The sequence below is a fragment of the Dromiciops gliroides genome, chromosome 3 (assembly GCF_019393635.1).
Source record: "Dromiciops gliroides isolate mDroGli1 chromosome 3, mDroGli1.pri, whole genome shotgun sequence".
In the NCBI taxonomy this organism is placed as follows: Eukaryota; Metazoa; Chordata; class Mammalia; order Microbiotheria; family Microbiotheriidae; genus Dromiciops; species Dromiciops gliroides.
In genome coordinates, this window is record NC_057863.1 from 9,111,513 (window position 1) to 9,131,923 (window position 20,411).

At 43.0% G+C, this 20,411-nt stretch overlaps 1 protein-coding gene across 1 annotated transcript in view; it reads right to left on the reverse strand.

Annotated features, from left to right (window-relative positions):
• Window positions 1-20,411, reverse strand: part of LOC122745349 (LIM domain containing preferred translocation partner in lipoma) — a 684,962-nt gene that overhangs the window by 342,676 nt on the left and 321,875 nt on the right. The window contains exons 6-7 of the mRNA XM_043990587.1: window positions 6,546-6,572; window positions 2,308-2,430 (exon numbers count right to left, since the gene is read on the reverse strand). Coding sequence (XP_043846522.1) covers window positions 2,308-2,430; window positions 6,546-6,572 — 150 coding nt within the window. The remainder of the gene's footprint in view (window positions 1-2,307; window positions 2,431-6,545; window positions 6,573-20,411) is intronic.

Consider the following 20,411-nt stretch of genomic DNA (forward strand, 5'->3'; position numbering starts at 1 on the left):
AAAAATGACTCTCCACCATTAACTCCCTCACTCCTCCATGCCCAACTATGGCAAGAGGAAAGTAAGGAAGCAACTTCCTTTCATTCCTAAATAGAGAACAGACAGGGAGAAAGAACACCCCCCTACCACCACCATTTCCTGAATGTTCTAATTTAAGTGAGTTTTACTAGCAGAGTGGTGAGCTCACTGTGTTTCCTCCGTGGGAGAGAGTATCTCTTCTAGAGAATGGCAGGAAACTATCATCCCAAAGGAGGGGGATCATGCTGGAGCTGATATCCTTTGCTGATATTCACTTATGAAAAACTGTAAATCTGGACTGTGTTTACAATGTTAATGGCAAACCTTCAAGGGTTTAAGGATGAGATGAGTTTATTTGTTCCAAAAGGGAATGGATTTATGTTCTCAATAAAACCTGATAGTTTCTGAGGGGCGTGTGTAGGCAGAGACTCAATGAATTAAAGCTCTGTTAAGAGGTATGGGGAATGATGACAAAGGAACAGGATATCCTTAGAGCTCACAGGAATCTAAAACTTTGGAGGAAATTGATCAAGAAAAAAGTATGTTAGGGCTTATTGGGCTAACAAAAATACTGGCTTTTACAAGATAAACATTTGCGGACAAGACTACTTAGTTTCACTCAAACTCTATCCAGCAAAATGGTGGAAAGAACAAAGGATCACAGATTGGTAGCAGCAAGGAATAGGGTTGACCATCAAGTTCAATCCCCTCATTGAACAGGTGAAGAAAATAAAGCAAGGCAGGTGAATTGACTTGCTCAGTTACACAGGTAGAGATGGGGGTGAGGATTTCTTTTTGGGGGGGGGAGGCAATGAAGGTTAAGTGACTTGCCCAGGGTCACATAGCCAGTTAAGTGTCGAGTGTCTGAGGCCAGATTTGAACTCAGGTCCTCCTGAATTCAGGGCTGATGGTTTTTCCATTGTGCCACCTAGCTGCCCCGAATTTCAACTCTTTTTGACTCCCATTCCAACACTCTCTAGTTGATACACTTGTCAACTGTAGACATAGAGTAAAATCAAAAATTGAAATGGAGATTATAAACACACCAATGGAACAATCACACTGCTAGAGAGTAGTTCTATTGAACTCAGGTGCTCTGAGTGCTATTTGTATGTTTTTAGAGGTGTCTGAGTCCTCTGGCATTCACTGGCCCTGCTGAAAAGGTTAGGTGGACTCAATTGCCTTGTTCCATAATGTATTTCTCTAGTATCCCAATGATCAGTCTAGATAGAATGCATACTGGAAGTCATTGTGAATGAAGAAAAAGACAAGGTGGCTGAGTGTGTAGGAGATCCTGTACAACTGCTTTCATTGAAAGGATAACATGGAAGGTATGACCAAAGAAAAGATGGGAAGTCCAGGACCCCATTTGTGCCATTGGGAATACAGGATAATGTTTGAAATGGTCAAAAAACAGCAACCCCATTCTTGTCTAATAATAATAATTACATATATATATATATTTTTCCCTCCCCCCGCTCCCATCGGGTGGATAAGTGTGTATTGAAGTGATCTACTGTGATGGACTATATTCTTCTCACCAATGCAATGGTACAGAAGAGTTCCAGGGAACTCATGATAGAAGAGGGTCTCCAAATCCAGGGGAAAAAAAAAACTGGTGAGTAGATGCTGAATGAACCGTACTATTTCTTCTGTTTTTGGTGCTGATGTTTTTCTATTTTGAAGTTTTTCGTCATTGCTCTGATTTTTCTCTAATAACATGACTAATGCAGAAATATGTTTAATGTTATTATGTGTATGTATATACTACCTTCCCCTTCCAGTTATATATATATATATATATATATATATATATATATATATATATATATATATATATATATATATATATATATATAAAACCTATATCAGATTGCCTGCTGTCTGGGGGAGAGGGGAGGGAGGGAGAAGAATCTGAAATTGGAAAGCTTGTATAAACAAAAGTTGAGAACTATCTTTACATGTAACGGGGAAAAAAAATAAAATACTTTATTAATTAAAAAAATATATATTGTGCACTGAAGGCCACCCAGACTGGAGTGAGAGCATGCTGTTAATCCTCCCATCATCCCTGAGGCAATTATTCATGTCATAAGAGCATCCCCTGTTCATGTGGATGTTACATTAAATGTTAACTTAGCTCCCTTGCCCTTAGAGGAAAATCAATCAATGAGATTAAAAGGCTGGAAAATTGATGTTTTTCCCCCTTTCTAGCTAATCAGTAAACTCATGGCTGACTGATTTTTGGTCACTGAGAACACAGACCAAAGGGGCTAGCTGAATGCCTACCTGCTGAGGTCTCGGCTTGTAAGGGGAGCTGCATTCGAGGTCTGCCAGGATGCTGGTCAAGGAGTCGATTTCTGCATCTAGACTGGAGCGACGCTCTTCAAGGGTCTTGCTCCCAGGATTCACCTATTACAGGAAGAAACCAAGGGTCAAGAAAGGCATTGTCACTGCTGGCTTGTCCCATTGAGGTCGGGACGATCAATCTTATTTCCTGCCCCCCACCACACACACACAAATACATAGACACCTACAAAATTCCCTTTTGTTGATTTTGTTCTTCTAGATGTGAATGTTGTCTCCCTGGTAAAATGCAGATTTCTTGAAGACAAGGACTACTATTGCAGTTTTGTCTTTATCTCTACAGGAACTAGCAGAGTTCCACATACAGGGTGGCACTTACTAAATGCTTGCTGATTTATCGATTGATGCAAGGTTCTTGAAGTACCTTCGATTAAAGTAATACATTTTCCTCTTTGTGATCTTATTCCAAATGCCCAACGTTCCTCTGCTATAGGAGGAACAGGAATTAGTGAGCATATTCAACATAGAAAATGATGTTCTATATAGACTGGTAGCAGAACTAGGGTGGGGTGAGAAAGCCATTGTCCCAGGGTCCTGAATTAGATGACAACCCTTGCAGTGCTTTGTCATTGAACAAAGATGAACCCAGTGCCCACTAAGTCAAAAGAAAAAGTTTCTACCTTTCTTAGTTCAAAGGGAGAGTTCAGTTTGACATAAGATTACACCAATGAGATATAATCAAAAAGCATCAATAACGTTTATTTTAAGGAAAATTATATGTACTTACATATATAAAATGAACATAAATTTATTATTAATATTTTTGATATGGATGCTAACCTGGATTGGTAGGGTATTTATTCATCTGGGAATCCCCCATACCAATGAAATCATAGGTACAGTCCTCTATCTACACACACACACACACACACACACACACACACACACACACACACACACTACACCATATATCACATGAAGTCACTTACACTGAATAAAACTTAAAACTTGACCAAAAATAAGTTTCCAAAACTATCGCTTGCACGTCATAATCAATGTCCCAATGTAACTTCTGTTGCTAAACTCTACTGAGAGATTTGTTTTTGTTTTTGTTAGTTCTGTTCCAGCTCTATTCTCTGATTCTCCACTCACTCAATCTAATCCTTGCCATCACCCCTTTATATTCTCAGGTTCCCCTCAGGTTAATATTGGCTATGCCCAGTGATTGTAGGTATCCCTAGTCAAGTAATATAAGTATAATTTCTCTTCTGATATACCCTTCCCCTTGATCCACTCAGTTCCATATTCTCTCCTTGCCTCAGCCTCCTTCCATTGACTGCCTCCCTAGGAGTGTACAGCCCCTGGCTTCCCACTCCGCCAAGCCAGTTTAGGAGTGCCTGTTTTATTTTGTCCCATTACTCACAACCTCACCTGCATGGTACTCAGGGTCTGACCCATCCTCCTTTGGGGCAGCTCTTATTGATAGGAAATTGGCTGTTGCATGCACACACGCACACACACACACACACACACACACCATGCTGAAATTGTGTTTTTGAAATTTCTACCCATCACTCTTCTTCTGTGGCAGGGGGGCCAAGATCTTCAAGTACTTTAAAGCAGCTGCCATCATGCCCAGCCCTCTCTGAGTATTCTTTTCTCCAGGCTAAATACCCTTATTTCCTTTAACATTCTATCATCACGACATGGACTGAAGACCCTTGACTCTCCAGGCTCTGGACTTATCAATATCTTCTTAATGGGGCACCTCAGACTGCTCCCTGAAGGATATTTTGGTAAGACATTATTCACTCTTTGATTATAATTGCTGAATTTGGTCAAAATAGACTCCACATTCAAATTAAAAGAAAACTATCCCCTCATGAGGATGTATCCTTGGGTGACACTGAAGAGGGAGGACATTGAGAGATAGAAGACATAGGGGAGAATATTGCAAATACAATATATGGTCAGTCAGTCAGTCAATAAACATTTAAATCCCTGCTACATGCCAAGCCCTGTGCTAAGCACTGAGGAAACAAATAGAAAAAGAAATACAAGCCCTGCCCTTGAGGTACTAACAATCTAATGTCTAATGGTGGAACACAACACACAAGGGCAGGGGATGGTGGAAATCCCAAGTAGCAATAGAGGAATAGAGGGTAGTGATGAGGTGTGAGTACCACAGCTGACTGGATCTTACAAGGTAATAAGATTTCCCTATGATGATGGATTGCTCAGCCATGGTAGAGAAATCACAGAAGTTCCAACAGAGCACAGGCATGTGAGAATGAGGAGAATCTATGGGAGAACATCAAAATTATATCTGCTCCAAAATGGAACACTAAACCACTCCAGTATCTTTGCCATGAAGCCAAATGGGTCACAAAGAGTGATATGTGACTAAAACATCTGAACAGCAGCAGCAAAATGCAATGAACCACCTTGCCAGGCAGGAGGTGGAGATCAAAGGAGACTAGATAACCATTTTTTCAAGGATCAGGTAGGTCATTGAGCAGCCAAGTAGGTAGACTAAGCTTAAAGCCCCCTCCAGCTCTAGGATTCTAAATATGGGAGACAATGTAGACAATGGTGGGGAGATGAGGGGATTTGGAGTTAGATAACCTGAGTTAAAATCCAGGACACTCAGTGTAACCTCTTAGTAACTGTGTGAAATCAGCTCCTTAATCTCTCTTGGCCTCCGTTTCCCCAGTTAGAAAATAAGAGGATTGGAAAAGGTGGCTTCAAAGGTTCCTTCCATCTTTAATCCACAGCCCTATAAACCTGGTACTTCATGAAGCCTGTCCATCCCAGTGGTCTAGAGCTTCCTCCCAGCTAAGGATTATGTTCCGTGAGAAGAACTGCCAATTCAAGGAGATGCACAATTTTGCCATTGAGAGATTGGAATTCCCTGTTGAGTTTCATGTTCTCTCAATGATTTACACAGGTCCCCATTTCCAGTATTGCTCAATATGAAAGGAAGCAATGGTGAGACAACAGACGTGGGGCATGAGCTCACACAGTTACAAAGGATGACTTCATCCAACCCCCTCATGGGACAAGTAGGAAACTGAGCCAGAACAGGCCAGGGGCGGGCTTGAGGGCCCTCAGCCAACAGCCATGAGAGGTGGGGAATGTGATGGTTTCTTTTGGTCCCTGCTCTGCAGTCCCATCTCTACCCCTTTCACCCTGACAAATGGGGAAGGAAACCATTTCCAACCTTGGGAGACTCAGATCTTAAAACAGCAACAGAGAATGCCAGGCTGGGGAGAAGAGCAACATGCCTGCTGCTCCCTCCCCACTTGGGAGCTCCTGGACAATGTTCTGCCTCTTTTCATCCAACCTTGGCTGGGAAATGAGCAACGGAAAGCAGGAGGGCGGGAGGGAGAGTTCTCCTGACAGCGGCCTCTGGAGAGGCTGCCACCCTGCAGCAGAGGGGGCCCAGGAAGACTTTTCTCAGCTTGCTCTCCCCCAGCAGCCGAAAGAGGGGAGAGCGGCAAGTTCCTAGGCTTGGACTGTTTTGTCACAACTGGAATCTCTAGTGAATCATCAAGAGGAGCAACGATGGGAACATTTCACCGAAACCAACATTCGCCTCCTTGGAGCGGGATTTCTGAAAGGTGCTACTCCTGAGGAAAGATGCCTCAGCCCAGGGCCAGGGTCCAAGTCAAGCAAGGGATGAGCCCCTGGAGATTAGGCCACGCACTCGGCACCTCTGGGGCCATACCTGTGATCTGTGTGGCATGATAGGAGCAGGCAGAAGGTAGTATCTGCTGGCAGAGACACCAAGAACCCAGACTGACTCTCGACAAGAGCCTAGGGGCAGCCGGGGGAGGGGAGACACCACAGTGCAGAGTGCCAGGCTTGGAGTCAGGAAGACCGGAGTTCAAATCCAGCCTCAGATGCTTCTTAACCATGTGACTCTGGGTAAGTCACTTAACCTCTGACTGTCTCAGTTTCCTCAGCAACGACCTCTACCTCACATGGTTTTTGTGAAGATAAAATGAGATCAGTTTTGTAAAATATCTGACACATAATAGATACTATGTAAATGCTTACTACCTTCCCCTTCCTTTGCCTTTTATTCCACAATGAGTCATTGTGAAATCAGATGATCCAGTCTTCTCACTTCACAAATGAGGAAATTGAGTCCTCCAAAAGCTTAAGGGACAGACACTTATGATTAGAAGTCTAGAGCTGAAAGGGGCTTTGGAGATTACCTGGTCTGGTCTTCTAAAGCCGGCAGTCTGCGAATTAAAAAAAAAATATGTTGATAATAGTATTTCTTCTTTTCTTGTTGTTGTTGGGTTTTTTTTGCAGGGCAATGAGGGTTAAGTGACTTGCCCAGGGTCACACGGCTAGTTAAGTGTCAAGTGTCTGAGGCCGGATTTGAACTCAGGGAGTCCTCAATCCAGGGCCGGTGTTTTATCCACTGCACCACCTAGCTACCCCCAATAATAGTATTTCAATATATTCTATTTCCTTTGTAATTCCAAGTATTTTATTCCATGAATTTCAAAACATTATTCTGAGATGAGATGCATGTATTTTACCAGCTTGTTCAAAAGGGTCCATCATATATAGTAACATGCAGACACGCATGTGGTCCCACACACATATACACAGACACAGACACAGATGAACCCCAATCTAGTCCAATACTCTTATTTTACAGATGAAATAACTGAAGCCCAGTGTAGTGAGGCAAAAGGACCACCGTTACACAGGGAGTACCTAGAAGTGGAATTTGAATATAAGTCTTAAATGACTCACTAAGACTTGGCCTCATTAAGTGAGTTCATCACTGTTGTTCAGCTGTCTTCAGTCCTAACACTTTGTGACCCCGTTTGGGGTTTTCTTGACAAAGATACTGGGGTGGTTTGTCATTTCCTTCTCCAGCTCTTTTTACAAATGAGGAAACTGAGGTAAACAGGGTTAAGTGACTTGCCCAGGGTGACACGGCTAGAAAGCATCTGAGGCCAGATTTGAACTCTGGGAAAAGAATCTTCCTGACTCCAGGCCCAGTATTCTATCAACTGCTCCAAACAGCTCCCCATGAAGTGACTAAAAGCTTCCTAATTTAACTCCTCATGACATCTACTTAAGCGGCACAGCAGAGACAAATGAGAACAATAGAAGAATGCTGGATTTGGAGAAACAGAAGCCTGACTTCGAAGCTGACCCAAGCACTTGTATGATTTCAGCCAGCAAGAGTTCACCTTCCTGGGCCTCAGTTTCTCCATCTGTAGAATAAGGGGGGTTGGATTCATGCTGTCAAAGTGGTTGCTATGACCGTAAGTTATTACCACCATCTCCTCCCTCCCAACCTCAGTCAGGGGTCAGGTCCAACAGCTCACGTGGTTGGCAAAATGTTCGGACTTCAGGGCAGTTGGGAACAAAGGACTTTGTCACCAAGTTTCAAAGCACTACAGAAGAGAGTCAGGAGTCAGCCTGATTCAAAAGATCCCAAGTGACACGTCTGAAAGCCTGGGATTGGCCGTCCTTATTCATCCCGCCCGGTGAGCTTTGAAGTAGTCTTAATTTTCTTGATGCACATGGACCTTTCTTTGTGAAGTGGCTCAGACAGATAATTTCTGTACTTAAAGAGATGACTGTTCCATCAAGGGATGGGCTGAGAAAAGTAAATCATTATATGGAGAATATTATCAGGATTAAAGCAACGAAATATATGCAGATATTGTAAAGGAACACATTGAAGGGCCAAGCAGTTAGTCCTCCTGGCACCCAAGTTACCCAATCTAGAAAATGAGAATCAAAACTTTCCTCTCAAGATGTTAGGAAGTCTAACAAGGGCACAAATTTCTTGCATTACTGAGTAATGGATGATGTAGAAAAGCAATTTAATGCTCCTTTAGAAATACAGAAGACTAGTTATGTACAAAGGAGAACTACTATGTATTTCTCAAATTACATGAAACTAAGAGAGAAAACTGAAGGGGAACAGTGAGCTGAAGAAAACAAGAGTAAAAAAATAGAGTTGGAAGGCAGCTAGGTGGTACAGTGGATAAAGCACCGGCCCTGGATTCAGGAAGACCTGAGTTCAAATCCAGCCTCAGAAACATGACACTTACTAGCTATGTGACCCTATGCAAATCACTTAATCTTTATTGCCCCCCCCCAAATAGAGTTGGATGGAAACTTTAGCATGTGTATTAAAAAAAAATAGATCAAGTACATGATGAGGGGAGTTTAAGTCAATGGAAAAGCAATCCATAAAAGAAAGAGCTTAGGGTTTTAGTTGACCACAAGCTCAGCAATTCAGGAAGGTGACACAAAGCCAGAAAAACAAATCAAAAACAAAAGCAAAACAAATGTAATCTTATTGGGCTTTCTTGATGCATGTGGGATTATACCATTGAGAGAGGTTACATAACTCATCCACATCTTCTCAGTTTATGCAATTCTTGGCCAAGTCCAGTGGCCTACAAAAGGTGCTACATTCCCACCCCCACCCCCCTTCGGGGTCTTCTAATACATTGTGGATAAAAGTGTAGCATTGGTGCTTATCTATCAGGAATCTCCTGCTCTTGTTTCCTAATTATATCCCTTCCTTTTCCATTCATATAGCTAAGACTTTAATTCTATACAATTTCCAATAGAGTAGCCATCTCAGCATAGCCAATTTATGCTTGCTGAATATCTCTCCACTGCCATGAGCACCAGCTGCAATTTTGATTCTTGGAAGATTGTAATACTGCCATGTTTTTCAGGGGGAAAAAATTGTATGACCAAGAAAAGAGGTGTTTAAAAAAGTGAGTTTTTGTATCAGAGAGCCATGTGGGATCAGTGAATGCAGTCCAGCCTTCTCATCCCTCCTTGTTTCATCTTGCATCCATCAACAAGGTCAGCCCAAGGTAGAGGTAATGAAAAGCTGAGCTGTGGGCAATCTGCCCGTGATATTCTGGCCCATGGTTTTCACCCACTTATATTTTCTCTGGAGGATTTTGTGCACTTGGCCTCTTTGATGAGGCACTCCATTCTTCTGGGGCTTGATGCAGAGGGAGCAATGCCTTCTGCAAATTGTCTTATTGATCACAAGGGCCATACTCAGACAACTGCTAGTCTGGAAGGGTGGCCCTGAGTCCATGGAGGCTCACCAAAGGCTGGGAGTTCTTTGGAGATGTTACAAGGAGGATCCATGAATGGGTTGGATCCAGTTCTCAAAAAAAACCAAAAACCCAAAACTTGTATATTTCACTACACATCACAATCTTCTCCCTTTGTATTTTTGCTTGTAAGTTGTAATTGATGCTCAATGGTGACTTCCGGGGCGGTGCCAAGATGGTGGAGGAAAGGCAGTGAGCTCTCGAACTCATGACTTGATCACCCCCAAAAACAGCCAAATAATGCCACAGGACAATTCCTGGAGCAGCAAAACCCACAGAAGAATGTGCTGAAATCATCTTCTAACCAAGAACAGCTTGGAAGGTCAGAAAGAGGGAGATGTTGTGCTGAGACAGGAGTGGAGCCCAACCCCACAATCACCCTGATGCAGATCCAGTCCCAGGAAGGCCTCACCAGAGAAGGAGACCCCCAGAGCCTCTGAATTAGCTGAAGTACCAGTGTCGTCTGGAACTAAGCTCATAGTCTAGTGAGTGGGCTGAGCCCTTGGCAGGGGGGAGACTACAAGGGTCTATGCTGGTGCTAAGGTGGAACTTGGATTTTGCACCCCTGCTGAGAACCAGGAGGTAGGCTTAAGTAGCAGTGGCCCAGGTGGGGGAGGGGCACAGGCTTGTTGGAGCTAACAACCATAACACACAAAGCTGGTTGATTAGGAGGTTGGTCTGGGGTCATCTACGGACCAGGGAACAGGCCAGGCAAGTGAAGAACCTGATTCTCCTTAAATCATACCACCTAGGACTTCTGAAGCTTGGGATACTGAAGCCTGGAAACAGTGCCCCACTTTAAGGAGCTAAAAGTCAAGTAAAAGGAAGGCAAAATAAGCAGACAGAGAAAGGTGAGGACTGCAGAAAGTTTCTTCAGTGACAAAGAAGATCAAGGTGCACCCTCAGAGGAAGATGTCAATGTCAGGGCCCCTATATCTAAAGCTTCCAAGAAGAATATAAATTGGTCTCAGGCCATAGAAACACTCAAAAAGGATGCTGAAGATAAAGTTAGAGAGGTAGAGGAAAAAATGGAAAGAGAAATCGGGGTGATGCAGGAAAGACATGAGAAAAAAGTCAACAGCTTGAAAAGCCAAATGGAAAAGCTCTCTGATGAAAATAATTGAACAAATAGAACAAATTGGATTGAACAAATAGAAGCTAGTGACTTTATGAGCAACCAACACACAATAAAGCAAATACAAATGAATTAAAAAAATAGAGGGCAATGTGAAATATCTTCTGGGAAAAACTGCTGACCTGGAAAATAGGTCCAGGAGAGATAATTTTAAAATTATTGGTCTACCTGAAAACCATGATCAAGGAAAGAGCTTAGACATCATCTTCCAAGATATTCTCAGGGAAAATTGCCCAGAAATTCTAGAAGAAGAAGCTAAAATAGAAATTGAAAGAATCCACTGATCACCTCCAGAAAGAGATCCCAAAAGGAAAACTCCTAGGAATATTATAGCCAAATTCCAGAGCTCTCAGGTCAAGGAGAAAATATTTCGAGCTGCCAAAAAGAAAGAATTCAAGTACTGTGGAGCCCCAGTCAGGATAGCATAAGATCTAGCAGCTTCTACATTAAAGGACCGGAGGGCATGGAATATGATATTCCAGAGGGCAAAGAATAGGTATTACAAACAAGAATCACCTACCCAGCAAAATTGAGCATAATCTTTCAGAGGATGCTCAGTGGTGCTGTAACAATCAATGTCTGCCTAGGAAGAGGCAGCCAATCTGGAAATGACTAATGACTCGCAAACTGGCAAACACCCTAATGGTGATAATTTATTTTTGGTGGACATTGTCACCATGTCCTTTGACAACTGCCTCACCAAAAACCAAAACCAAACAACAACAAAAAAAAGGATGGTGGTGGGGGGGGTCTCCATCCTATCTGAGAACATTTGAAGAATCTGCATGCAAGGGCTTATGCTAGAAATAAGAAGACTCACATGCAGATTTTTTTTTAAGTACAATTGTGTGAATGAAGAATTAACAACAAAACAACTTTTCTTTGAATACCTTTAAAATTGCAAAGCTTCTTGCATAGGATCTCACAATTGAGTCTCACAACAAATCTGAGGGGTGGTGACTATTACAACAATCACTTTAGAGATGAGGAACTTGAGGTTCACAATAGTAAAGTGATTTACCCAGAGTAAGAACCCCCCCTTCTTTTCTTTTTCTCCCATCTATTGGAATAAGGACTATTTGGTAAAAATCTCCTCTAGCAAGGCTACTACTGGGAAGACTTCCCATTGCTGGAGGCATACTCCCCTCCCTCATGCTCTGCCCTTGCCAAGGCTGCTCCAGACCCAAATCAGAACAGTTGGGTAGCAGGAAGCTCCACAAACATCATGGGGTCCCTCCTCCATCGCCTTCCTCCTTCGTCTTCACCCCTAGCCAGAGCCACACAGAATGTGTCCAGACTTCTGGACTGCTCACACAGCTTCACTAACTCTACTTCTTCTCTTCAGTGACCCTCCCAGTTGTGACCATCTGTCCAGCCTCTGCCCTGCAAACTGTCAGCACTGTCACCTGACCAACCAAAGAGACCTAAGGAACCTCGGACCTTGTCCTCTGCCCTTTCTTCAGTATCCTTTGCTCTTCCAAGCTTCCCAGCAGCCCTGTGGCAGTGCTTTCTTTATGTATTGTCTACTTTAATTAGAGCAGGGACTGTCTCATTTATCTATTTGAATCCCCAGTGCTTAGAAAAGTGCTTGGCACAGAAGAAGTATTTAAAACATGTTTTTTCACTCATTTTGTTCAAGATAATGTGGACAAAGTTCATGTGGCTTTCATCCATTAAGGGCTTTTTGACAACATTCTTGGATCTTAGCCATTTACTATTATTATTAGTATAATTATCATCATCATCAATACTGCTGTTGCTCTTGCCACCATCACCACCCTTCTACTGCATTAGTCAAAGAGGTCTATGAGCTGCTTTTGTTTAATTCATTTTGACATGATATCATTGCGAGAAGGACATGTCCCGACCCAATGGCATACCCCACTACTGTCGACCGACACGCACTCCAGACCTCTCCCAGACACCCAGAGTACTTAGCACCCTGGGTCCCTCAGACTGCTCTGTTTACTTCCTCTTGTTGGGGATGACATTTCATGGTTCATTAGTATTGCCCCATCCCTTGATCACTTGTGACTTAATAGTTTGACAATTACTCATCGATCGACAACCCTAGAACCATTTTTGGGAAGCACGTGGCATTACAGCAAACACCATTCGTTTGCTGCTATAGGATGATGTCCCAATCTCACTGCAGAGAAGAAGCAGGAAGCAAGGATCTGACGAATCATGGAAACTCAGAGCTGGGAGACTCAGTGACCATCCAGTCCAGCTGATCCCCAGAAGGAGAAATACTCAGACGAGCCTAAAGAGTGTCCTTGCAGTTTCTACCCAATGATGCTAGTTCTGCCCTGGGTGCGGAGGTAACCTCATCTGACCCTTTTCACATGTTGGTCCTCCAAGTAGCTAAAGGCAGCTTATGTACCCAGTTCCTTCATCTGATCTCCAAATGACATAACTTCAGGAAGCCCCTTCACCCTCCTGGTTTTCCTGATCAGGTCACAATCCAGCTTCTCATGTCCTTTCTCAAATATGGTGCCCAGAAATAACACAGAACTCCAAGTGTGGGCTGACCAGAGGAGGCATTTCACCCCCTAATTCTGGCCTATCTGCCTCTTGCCTCAGTTTCTAATAGTACACAGTACAGTGATACAGTCTCTTCTGCAGCTGCCACATCACACCATGGGCTCATGAGGAACAGGCAGTCCAATAAGGGCCTCACACTACTCCTAAATACTGTCAGAAAAAGGGCTTTTCATCTATCTCTGCTACCCCCATCTTATATTTGGGAAGTGCATGTTAGCAACCCAAAAGTAAGCATTAACATTAAGTTGTTTAATTCGATCTCATTCTATTTGGCTCACCATGAGAGCCTGCTGAGATGTTCCTGGATCCGGTATGTTTGCATTCCCTCCCCACTCTATGCCATCTGCAAATTTAATAGGCATACTATCTCTGGATAAAGATCCAAGTTACTGATAAATCTTAAAAAGCACAAAGCCTGAGAAGTCTCTTCTGCTATTGTTGCCATTTGTCCTTTGTTCCCAAAGAGGACCATGACACTGGGGTGATGGCATGACTTGCACTGAATTGGACTTAAGTGAGACAGGGCTGTGCAAAGTCACCAACCTCACTCTTTCCTCCAGAGACATCTGGGTCCAGGGGCAAGATAGATATCAGGATGACTATAGATGGCCTTTAAGACAATTGGGCTTAAGGGACTTGCCCAGGGTCACACAGCTACTGTGTCCGAGGTGAGATTTGAACTCAGGTCCTCCCAACTTCTGGGCTAGTGCTCTATCAACTGCACCAACTAGCTGCCCCACTTCTCCTGCTATAATAACTGCCAGGTGGTCTGATAACCAAGTTAGGAAAGGGTGACTCAAGAAGTGCATGGCTAAATACATATGCATATGCAGCATACATATATATATATATACCTACACATATACATGTGTAGGTGTGAGCATAAATGCATATATACATGTGTGTAATAAATGTCTGTATACCCATAGGCACACAAAACTGTGTGCACATGCTTACATTTCTATACATACATGATTTAGTCATGTACTTCTTGAGTCACTCTTTCCCAACTGGGTGATTTAACCCATACACACAAATCTCCATGTACATGTGAGCATGTGTGCATGTATATACCTACATATATACACGCATATAGGAGACAGGAGGACTGAGTCATAAGATTACAAATGTAGAGCTAGAAGGAATATTAGAAGTCATCTAACTGAACCCTCTCATATTTACAAATATGGAAACTGAGGCACAGAGAGAGTAGTTAAGCGATTGGCTCAGGATCATGGCACTAGTACTGGTCAGAGACAGAACTTGAACCCAAGTCTAACTGATGCTCAGGGTGGAGCTTCATCCACTAGACCTCGCTGACTCTCCAATCGACAACGGGCTGTGTGCTTCACTTAAGTCCACCTGCTGGTTGAATGGCAGACTCAGAAAGTGCTTAGCTCTGTACCTGGCACAGAACAGGCACTTAATCAATGCCTACTAATTGATTGCCTAAGAGGAAAAATCCCTCCTGGTAACTTCCATGGTGCCCTTTACTGTATCAAGAAAACCAGCACTTCACCCACATTCTGCCATCTAAAATGGCCTCAATTGCCAATGTGCCAGAAAATCTGGAAAACAACATGAGCACAGGAGTGGCTAGATGGCACAGTGGATAGAGCACTGCCCCTGGATTCAGGAGGACCTGAATTCAAATCCGACCTCAGATACTTGACACTTAACTAGTTATGTGACCTTGGGCAAGTCGCTTAACCCCACTTGCCTCACCAAAAAAACCCAAAAAACCCCAAAAAACCCAAAACCAACAACATGAGCACAGGAATGCCATCTGTACCTTAGACTCTTTTGTGCTTTTTACCAGAGGAACACCAGGGTAAGCAACAGAGCCCCTTTCCTCATCACTGCTTCCCATCTCAACTTCATTCAACTTCATGAATGCCATATTGGCACCATCCATGAGAGACCAGTCATCAATGAAGGAAGCAAGTGAAAAGCCAACAGAAAAACACAACCAACCAAGTGAATGGTCAAACATGTTCACTTGCTGGTAAAATTGAAGCTGCAACCCTGGGACTTGGTGTTTTTCTTCCCACTTTGGTTTTGATTTCCTCAAATACCCAATACTATTCAACACAATATATTAGGGGTAAGGGGAGACACCTACCTTTCTCCCCATCTCTACTGCCTTTGGGGACCCACAGGTGAACTAGACTTCCCACATGGACTCCAAAACTTGCTAACTTAAAATTCTCCTTATCACCACTGGCAGCTCAAAGGAACTCAGCCAAAACAAATGATGGGATATCTGAGTGAGGGAGGATAATTGATGTGGCTCCAGTGATGTTAATATGTGTGATAATATCAAGGATGACCAGAGAGAAGTTCCCACTATTGCTCCTGCTGGGAACATGATTTAAGAGAATCCCCAGTGGACTTTGAACACCAGAGAAAAGAAAAACTCAGATACTGAAAACGGAAGCAGGGGAATACAGTTGAATTGGTGGTTGTTCCAGGTTATTACCTTGGAATTAAAACCACAGATAGGTTGAAGTTATATTTTATTAAAGTCACGAAAAAAAATAGCAAGGATCTCAAATGCAGGGATGAGGGAGAATACAAAAATGGGGACCCACAACCATATCACTCAGGGGCTTAAAACACAGTTATACAGAGTTATGAAGGTCTTCATCCTAAGATCAAAGATAAAGATGGAAAGGAGTGATGAGCATAGAGAAGACAGGTAGACTTTTAGCTGGTCTAAAGTTTATGTTTATTGTAGTTTTTTTGGTTTTTTGGTTTGGGGGATTGTTTTTTGTTGTTGTTGTTGTTCTTGGGGTTTTTTGGGGGGGTTGTTTTGTTTTTTGTAATTGATCATTTCTTTTTAACTTTAGCTGCCAGGTCATTTTATTGAGTTGTGGCAACAAGTGATTATAGACTAAAATCTGGAAAACAATTTAGAAATTACTGGCTACCCTCTGTAACTGGTCAAGCCAGGAGCAGGGAGGGAGACAGAGACAGAGAGACAGAGAGAGATGTGTCATGGAAAGGGAAAATGCCTCTCTTTAGAGGAAGAAACAGACAGATGGATCTAGGGAGCTACAGGGAACCATTGATGCTATTGAGTCCAGTTCTTTCATTTCCAAGATGAGAAAGAAAGCTGAGGCCAAGGAAGACTGAGTGATTTGTCTCATGTCACACAGGAAGCACACAAGCACACATAAGTCCTACCTGTGTCAAGTCTACCACCAAGATCTAGCCTCACTTCTCCCTCCCCTCAGTACATTGAAGCATTTCCTCAATAAGATGACCCAATTTGACCCTCTTTAATCTTGTTCCTCCTGATGTCTTTCCCTTACTACATCAGGTCTCACTCTAAGCTCCCTTGCCTCAATATGCAGCCTTGACTCCATCATGTGGTCTCCCTAACTACCCTGAGATCCTTAGATCCCTTATACCTCCAGAACTGAGATTTCTCATGCTTAGGTAAAGCCTGTCATCAGCCTTCACTATTCCTGCTCCAGAGCATGTGAGAAACCCACTCCAGTCAGAACAATGGTACCTGAGTGCAACTGAGTCATCCCAGAGACACGGAGCATTAGGAGAATCATAGACTTAGAACAAGAAGGAGCCTTCAGGGTCATCTAATCAAACTTTTTCATTTTACAATGGAGAAAAAAGATGTCTCAAAGAAGTAAAAGTAAATTGGCCAAAGTCAAATGGTTTATATGTGACAGAGGTGGGATTGGAATGACTGACCATGGACTGCGGAGTCACTGTTTTTTGGTTTTTGCTTTTTTTTCAGGGCATCCAACTTTTTCCCAATGATCTCACACTGCTTGTTTTTTAAAAAACACTAATATTCATATGCTGCCCATGAAGAACAATGCAATGCTACTCTCTAAGAAGAACCAAGATGGCAGATGAGACCAAGAGCAAAGAACAGTATTCATACTGTGTGGCAGGCATGGTAATAATGACAACAAGAACACACAATCTAGGGCAAAAAGATCAACAACAAAAAATCAACAGTGACATGTATGATGGGAAAAGAAGATGAGCTAATCCAGTAATAAGAGGAAGAGGCAACATGGCCAGCTCAAGGTTGAGAATGGCAATCTACAGATATCTTCAGAATTAAACAAAGTCTCCAATGACTTGGGTATACCTAATGGGGAAGACATAGAGAAAGTTGAAACTATAAAAATGGAGAGAGTAGCCACATGGGTGAGATTATTGATGGATGGAAGCTTCTAAGGAGTGTAGCCAGAGATGGGTATCCAACTCATTTAATAACCCTGTAAGATTGGCCAGTAACTCTATGCTGACCATTTCCATACACTGACTCAGTGTTGTAAGGGAAAGGAAACAAGAGAGGAAGCCATAGACATCTTGAACACATAAAAATGTCCTATTTTTAGCTGAGTCCTAACTGCTGTGTCGCTAACATGGGCTCCACTCTAAGACAGTCTATCATGGGTTATTCCACTGCCATCTCAAAGCGGGTAGAAAAGGGAATTTGTGCGGCAAAAATAGTTCCTTGGTGAAATCACATCAGTTCCCTCTTTCTCTCTTGATGAAACCTCAAACCCACGAGGCAGAAATTCCTTAACCTCAACTATGCATGTCAAAGGAGAGTGGAGAGTGAGAGGCTGGAGTCAGCTGTACTAGCTGGGGCCTACGGCACTCTGGGCAGAAGCTTTCTGTCCCAAAGGCTACAATGCTTCCTTACAGATGGCAGCACCAGACTGGGGTAAAGTTAACAAATTGAGCAAAAAAGGGGGGGGGAAGAGAAAAAGATAGAATGTATCTGTCCACTCTCTGCCATTCTTCCCATCCTATTCCCCAAGTGCCTTCACTCTTCCACTCCTCCACATGCCTATTTCTTGATTTTCATGGTTGGCTTATACTTTTAGGTGACCTTGCTCCCCACAGAGGTTGTCAAAGGTGAACTTAAAGGCCTACAGAAGTCTGGCTGAAATATCACTTTCTGATGTCAAAAGCTGATGTCGCTTAGTGCAAAGTCTTGTGAAATGGAACATTAACTAGAAAGTTCAAATACACATGTTTTGGCAACGTTACCCAACGATGACACTACGTGAGCCTAAGGCTTCCATACGGAATCATCCATAAAGGATTCATTCCTCCTCCTTCTAGGTTGGGTCCCACGATGGTCACATAAATACCACTTGCTTTCCGATATGTACGACTGCCTTGATGCACCATGAACCATGTTACAAGCTATATAGGGCTTGAGTGCCTGGAGCCACCACGGAGCTCGGATGGGAACTTCCAAGGTCCAAGGAGCTCCAGTTGCATCCAGATTAAAGGCCTTTATGGTCGGTCAAAGTAAAAGATTGCATCACAACTGAAATAACCGTTCCTGGAATTATGAAAACAAGATCATCGTTACGCTCTTCAGAAAGTGGGGGCTCAGCCCCAAGCACATGGGAGTGAAAAGAATCTGAAAGTCACGCCCCAGAGTAGAGAGCTCTCTATCATGGCCAGACTCAATGCTGGAAGGATTCAGGAGTGTATCACCTACAAGGATATTGGAAGAATCTTTGGGGATTTACCATCTTGGGCACGACAGGAATGTTGTCTGTCTGCATGCATCTCTCTGCCTCTCTCTGGCTTTACATGTTGTCAATCTGATGTTCTGTCTGTGTGTGTGTGTGTGTGTGTGTGTGTGCGCACACACACACACACACACACACACACACACACACACCTTTCTCTGGCTGTGCTGGCCTGTCTCTATGTCTCTCTCCCCCCTTCCATTCCCTCCCTTTCGATCTCCATACCCCCTCTTTGTCTGTCTCTCTTCCTCACTTTCTCTTCCTTTTTCAGGAGTGAGCAGAAAGGCCATCCCTTCTGCCCACTCCTTTCACCAGGCACTACCAAACCTTCCATCCCACGCAGCTCTCTTTATATACCAAGATACACAATTACCCTCCTGACACAATCAGCCTCTTCATCAAGCACAGAGTCCACAGAAATTAAAATTCTGGCACTTTCACTCAGGCCCATCCACAAGGCCTTTAACAGTGCCGGAGAAGGCGCCATTGCCCTTCCAATTAGCCTCTGTTACACAGTGTTTTCGAAAATTAATATGGTATCCAAGGTAACTGTCAGTGAAATGGAACATTAGATTAACAAAAGCACCATAATCCCTGACCATTTTGTCCATGGAGGAGTTCACAAAGGACAATCAGATTCTTGCTTTTAAATATAGACTCTATTGCCCAGTGGTTTTCCACTGCATACTGTCCACTTATGTCTCTTAAAGAGAGGGAAATTAACCACTGCCTCATGGAAACAGGGGGAAAAATATTGGAATTGGAGTCACAGCATTCCTGAGTAAAATAATTGTCCCGGATGGGACAATTAATCACTGAGGGCCTCAGTTTCTCAGCTGTAAGATGAGGGAAACAAATAAGAAGCCAAACGTCTATGCCCTCTCTTTTATTTTTAATATTTGGATAACTGCATTCAGCATAATATGATGCATTGAAAAATATAATTCTGGGGGCAGCTAGGTGGGCGCAGTAGATAAGCACTGGCACTAGATTCAGGAGGACCTGAGTTCAAATCTGGCATCAAACACTTGACACTTACTAGCTCTGTGACCCTGGGCAAGAAAATTAACCCTCATTGTACTGACCCCCCCCCCAAAAAAAAGATTAAAAAAAAAAGAAAAATATAATTCTGAGAAGGGAGCCCAAGGCTGAACAACAATGACTCCCCACGAGATCCATGCTGAGAAAGGTTAAGAACTCTCAGACTAGATTTTCAATGTCCCATTCAGTACTAAATCCTATAATCAGCCAAAGTTCTTGGTAGGTATGAGTCTCAAGCTTTCCAAGGTTAGCAGAAGGACTCACAATCAAAAGGAAAATTATGATTCGGTTAACAGAAACCTTGATACATGGGGCGGCTCACTACAAAATGGGTCTGCTCTGTACATGGAAGAGTCCCTTGTCTGCTTCACCCCCCCACAATTCCAATGGAGACTGAATTCTGTGTCTGAATGCAACGTAGACTTTAGAAGCAGGCAGGCAGTTGGTGAGTCACGTAGGCATTCATGCATTCATGCATTTGTTCATTCATTCATTAAAATAACATCCTACTACTTTTGTTTGCCTCAGTTTCCTCAGCTATAAAATGGGGATAATAATAGTTCTCACTGCCCAGGGTCGTTGTGAGGATCAAATAAGATAATATTTGTAAAGCACTTAGCACAGTGCTCAGCACAGAATGGGTGTTTAATACACACATGTCCTTCTCCTCTCTTTCCATGCAGCAAGCATCATGTTAAGCAATGG